This window comes from Papaver somniferum, chromosome 5 (assembly GCF_003573695.1).
Source record: "Papaver somniferum cultivar HN1 chromosome 5, ASM357369v1, whole genome shotgun sequence".
Lineage (NCBI taxonomy): Eukaryota > Viridiplantae > Streptophyta > Magnoliopsida > Ranunculales > Papaveraceae > Papaver > Papaver somniferum.
In genome coordinates this window covers 158140873-158146509 of record NC_039362.1, presented here as the reverse complement: position 1 = coordinate 158146509, position 5637 = coordinate 158140873, and the positions used below count along the sequence as shown (strand labels likewise).

The 5637-nt window shown below is 34.3% G+C and overlaps 1 protein-coding gene across 2 annotated transcripts; it reads right to left on the bottom strand.

Annotated features, from left to right (window-relative positions):
- Positions 1-637: 637 nt before the first annotated feature.
- On the bottom strand, positions 638-4575 carry LOC113283361 (protein KTI12 homolog). Of its 2 annotated transcripts, none has more exons than XM_026532594.1 (9): positions 4337-4575; positions 3669-3772; positions 3285-3354; positions 3118-3187; positions 2315-2400; positions 1970-2085; positions 1815-1865; positions 1617-1703; positions 638-1024 (listed from the first exon to the last, which is right to left on the bottom strand). In XM_026532594.1, the coding sequence occupies exons 1-9, from the start codon at positions 4488-4490 to the stop codon at positions 857-859; spliced, it is 906 nt and encodes a 301-aa protein (XP_026388379.1). In that variant the 5' UTR covers positions 4491-4575; the 3' UTR covers positions 638-856. The 2 variants fall into 2 exon arrangements, with proteins under 2 accessions (XP_026388379.1, XP_026388378.1); XM_026532593.1 differs by having other exon boundaries at positions 3118-3203; positions 3298-3354; positions 4337-4574.
- Between the last annotated feature and the right edge of the window lie 1062 nt (positions 4576-5637).

Here is a 5637-nt window from a genome sequence, read left to right as displayed (position 1 = left end):
GGAATTCTTACTTTCCCAACCATAAATCATACATCACATATGGAAAAATATGTGATCGTCATAAAGTGAGTACACGGTTGAGAAAGTAAAAATTCCCATCCGTAAGTAGGTACCTACGATTAGGATTTCATAAAAGTAATTTTGATAATCACACACATTAAAAAAAAAAACAGAGACCTACTTTCGGCAAGGTTTTCCTAACTGAAAATACATGTTTTGGCTTGGATTTCCTAACTGAAAATATATGTTTTGGCTTGGTTTTCCCAACCGAAAATGTTTTTTCGATTTTTTATTTTTTGGTTTTCAAAACCAGTTACGGCTAGTTTTCCCGGCCGTAAATAAAAACAGTTTGGAACACCTCAGTTCCCAACCACAACCATTTTTACGTTCTACGATTGGGTCTACAAATTACCATTTTTGCGTTTTACGGTTGGGTCTACAAATTATCCTAGCCATAACATACCAAGAAACCCAAAAATTTTCCTCAATTTTTTACGGATTTGAATCAGCCAAGTTATTATTGGGAGCTGATTATAAGGTTTTCTTGAATATTTTTACGAAGAGTTTGATTATTTTTTCTTCAAAGTTTTTGAAAAAAAGTTCATCAAAATCCTCCTTCTCCATCAAAATCCAGGAAGAAAACAAAACAATTTTTTTTTTAATTTTCGATAGATTGATCATTAGAATAGTCTAATCCAATCACTAATTATAATTAGGTTGGTTAAACATCATAATCAACACTAATTCACAAAAGGGTATATTAGACATTAAGAAATATAATATGATAGGGGATAGCTTCGTTTACTATTTCGTGACCCTGTGAAGCCTCAAATTTTCCACTTTCCAGGATTCCTAATCAAACAGCTCCTACTTCCCTGTTTAAATAGTCAACAAACATCCTTTTAGCGATATTTGCATCTGCAGGCGGTGCTGGCCCACTCAAGCTGGACTGAGCAGTCAATTTTAAGAATGTTCGACGCAAGCTCCGAAGCTGTGGCAACCCAACAGATCTCTGAATGTTTATGTAAATTGCTGGTCAAGGTATTAAAGGCAATGACAAAAAATATACATATTTAGAGAATGTATCATCATAATACTCAGTAAAACATTCAAAGAGTATGCTTGAAAAAGAGAGGAGGAATAAACATCTATCGCATAACCTGCTCATAAAAAGATGATACAGAGATCTGTCAGTCCCTTAGTGTCAAAAGAGATGCAATTCTGCTCATAAAAAGTTATACAAGCCCACGGAAAAGATATGCAAGGGTAATTTTTCTTTGTGCAAGGACGAACTCCCAGATTTTAAGGTTATCCTCAAAAAAAAAAACCCAACAGTTCTCACCAATATTAGAACCATTTAAAACCAATCAAGAAACCAAACCTAGTGGGTTTAGTTTAAAATAGATGGTAACCGAACATCTAGTGGGTTCCAAGTTGTAGATGTGCACCTCTTTTCTGAAGTAAATAAGTAATCTAACCATATTAATTAATTTTGTAGAAATAATGGTTGCATTGTCAAGGTCTTGCCAATTGACTATGGTATGCCTAGTCTATGATTCGTAGGTGTAAATATAAAGCAATCAAAGACAATGAAAGGTTTCAAATATGGAGGATATGGTTGGTAAATTTTGACCAAGAGAAATGCCATTCGTAGGTCCTCCGAGTGCTTGTGATTGTGCTTCTATAATCGCATTGATAACCTCCTGCAAAAACGTTAAGAAAAAAGTTTGCTTCAAAATCTAGCTAATAAAAGCCAATGATCAAAAGAAATTCTGTATGCATAAGTTATTGACCAACTTATTCCTAACAACAACCTGTGTTGCACGATCCATCTCATAAAGTGAATTTGCCTCAGAAACACGAACCTGAACATAACACATTCATTAGTTCAGAAATAAGAAATGCTCAATTGTTTAAACACACAATTGATGTAAAACCCACATACATACACAATAACTATAATACATACGTTTTGAGTAGCGACAGTAGGCTGGAGAAGTTTAACACTTTTGGTCCTTGAGTCTACTTTTTTGGTCAAATATGATACAGCCTCGACAATAGCAGCAGATGACTGTTCTATTCTATCTGCTTAGCAAGATGACAACAACAAAAACAAGAGAATTATGCAAGTTTAACTAAGAGCAGTTGTAATTCTCATTCGTAATCTTTAACTCAAACCAAATAGGCTAACTTGGAAAACTATTGATGTTACATTAATCTTTGAAGTACTTTGTTTTGATCCAAGCAAACATATAGCTTATTATTAGAGTTCATAAAATTACCATGCCAATCTAAACTTATAGTGAGTTTATACCTTTAGAAGGATACAACTCAAAAAGCGGACAATCCCACCGATTGCGTCTATCTGGTTTTTCAAATCTTCTTATTAAATCTTCAAATCTGTTCAATCAAAATTTCCCAAACTCTTAAATCCATGATTTATAATAATCTTCAACTTCAACATGCCTCAACAGGTTAGCACTACCAGGAAAGACAACTAATAGCGCCAAATAAGTACAAACTAACATTAAATTCGACAATAAAGCTGTCAGAGTTTTATTAAGTCAACAAGTTCAGATAGACAGATTGATGTTAACTTAATATATCCCATTTTGAGGATTCCTTTTAATGCACAAAATGTATCTTGTATCCTCCATTAAATAATTTGGTAAATTGCTAGGGAAACTCTAGTTACTTCATCTGAACAGAAGAACTAGTGATAAGTGAAACATTCATAATAACGTATTTTATCTTAAGTCATAACAGTTCAACAAAGGTATTTCTTCCATATTGGATCACTGAAATAACTCATTAAGGAGTTTCATCCAGGGTTTCTCTACAGTCTGTATTGTTCTCTTCTCTTCTATCTTTATACCGTGCCCTCAACAATTGATCAAACTTTTCAAGCATAACAGCTGGACTACAGTTTCTTAGTCAGAACTGATTAAAACAAAATACATGGATATGAAGCACACACTGCTGCATATGTTCTAGTATGTGGAAGAGGTTATAAATGTTTAAGAAACAATAACCAGGCTATAGGTCATTCAACAAGTGGAATAACAAAACCAAAAAAATTAGATTAGTAATTGCTTTTAACATGAAATTTGAACTCACATTTTGTTGTTGTATGACCCTTCAGCTTTCTCTATCCGTTCCTTGTTCCACTCTCTACAACTACTTTCTTCTACATCACAAAATAGCTGTGAAAAGCTCAATCAAGCATCATAGATATGAAAAATAGATTTAAATGTGAGAATACAATAATTAAACAAGATGATGACCAAAGGTTCTCACTACACAATATCTTATTCCAGCAGCACGAGCCAAACACCATAATTCATATCGGTAACCCTGTAATAGAAAGAATATCACACCTGGATTAAATATCAGATGGCCGAAGATGAAACTAGTTCAGAAAACAATTAAACTGAAAAATTCCTGCGATCAATATTTGTACAGAGTTCTTATTGTTATCCTACTCTTCAGAAAATATGAAACTAATTATTCTTATAAAAATCCTTACAAAATGAAGGTTCACTTTCTTTTAATTGTTTAAATGCAGTTGAGATGCACATCTAATTCAGACAAGAGACTCACAGGATTATATCCTGTCATAGCCCGACAAATAAGCAAATGAATAAGAACATAAATGTAACTGTTCTCACCTTAATGCTGTTCAAAGAGTCTACAATAACGATATTGTCCTTTGGCAAGGATCTATCAACTTCAGATCTTAGTACCCCCCTCAAATTCTTTTCCGCAGTCATATCTGCCAAAAATACAAGAACAATCATTAAGAAAAGTGAGTATAATACAGAGAAAGCAATTGTAGAGGAAAGAACCAAGAGCAAGAGCTGCATGACATCTAATAAAGGAAGGTCATTAGTCATTGGTCCTCAGACAAACAGAAGTAGACCAACTTTCCTTCCATTAAATACCCAAATGTAATTGGATCTTCAACACTGAGCTTTACGATGTCAAAGTTCCAAATGGAAAACAATTTGTTCACATAAATCGGCACAAAATATCTTACGTCATCAGATGTTCAACTTAAGATGTCTATCAACAATCTCTAAGACTAATTTAACACTATACCAAGTTCATAGAAACATTATGCTCAGAACTATTCAATTTCAATCAGAAACTATCAAAAAAAAAAACATACAATTTATATGCTAAATCATTCAATTTAAGTACCAGAACGATAGAAACAAATTCTCAAATTTAATTGAAATCCACTTTTTTCGTTGCCTAAAACCCAGAGCCAAAGTGATTAAAACAAACATACTAGGGTTTCTTTCGCTATTTAAAGAGAGAAAGAGAGGGAACTAACCAGCATAACTTTGATTTCGATCGAGATGAAAAGAAGATTCATCAATAATCCTGATAGTTAGCTTCTGATCTACGGCATGAAGAGCATCTGACAAGCACTGAGCAGCAATCGATTTACCACTACATGGTTGACCACATATCACTACCATCGCCATGTTTTTCTGGAGATGGTGTTCAGCAGTATCAAAATATGTCTCTGCAAAAGTGATGCCTTCAACTTTAAACCCTTGGGAGGAATTAGGATCTCTATCGAGTATCTTTTATTGAGTGCCCAAAACAAGTTGACGGGTGTCATATGGCTACACAAATGTGCCTCACTTTCTTTTTTTTTTTGGTAGCCTTCAAAAAAGGCTAATGTCCTCAATAATCGGCTTAAACCAGATACATACATACCAGTACATTGGAAGATTTCGTTTTAGCTCACTAAGCTAAAACATGAGCCACATAATTACAAAGACGTGATTGAAAAGTAAATATACAGGCTTCTAACATAGACGAAAAGAGAAATGTCTTTGAAAATATCATCAGTTCTTTGATCACCATCAAACATACTAGCAGGAAGTTGGTTGATGAATTCTTTTGCATCACTCTCAATGATGACATGAGTGAGCTTTTATTCCACAATTTTCTTGAGAACATTCCAGATAGCTCTGACTTCAGCTGCAGCCACAGAGTGAACATCAAACACAAATGCAGCACAAAAAGAGGCTTTATTGCAGAAATCCCTCATCATATATCTTGCCCCATTTTCCATAGATAGGTCATGAAAGGCACCATCAGTATTGCATTTTATCCAACCAACGGGGGAAGGCATTCATCTATCACAACTACTGACAGAAACTAGAGGGTATCTAGAATTTAGGCTTTCCAGGCAATAACATAGCTTTAGCTCTATCGACAATAACTGATTGGGTTTATTTTTAATCATTAAAGACAAGATTATTCCAACTACTCCAAATAGACCAAAGGATAGCAGCAAAGAAGCATTACAATCATCAGGAAGTTAGTACTAGGATCAAACAACCAAAACATAAGCCAATCAATAAAAGATCAATCCTGAAAAGAAGAGGAGTTCCCACATAGAAGAAAGACACCAAACATGACTAGCAAAGGGGAAAAGCACAAGAGCATGTGTTAGAGCATTGCTCGGTCGAACTCACAAGTATTGCTATCTCAAGCTTGTTGTCAAATTTATTTGTCAAAACTATATCATGATTTCTAGTCTACATTTATTCAGTCTCGGATAAGGATAGAAGTATGCAGTTGAGATTCGGATATCACTGCATTCTACCGTTTGAAAGC

Coding starts and splice junctions, on each gene's coding strand:
- LOC113283361 (XM_026532593.1), bottom strand. CDS start 4,490: ATGGCGATGGTAGTGATATGTGGTCAACCATGTAGTGGTAAATCGATT. Junction 2,086..2,314: donor TGAGTTGTATCCTTCTAAAG/GTATAAACTCAC, acceptor CTTGCTAAGCAG/ATAGAATAGAACAGTCATCT. Junction 1,866..1,969: donor CTACTGTCGCTACTCAAAAC/GTATGTATTATA, acceptor TGTTATGTTCAG/GTTCGTGTTTCTGAGGCAAA.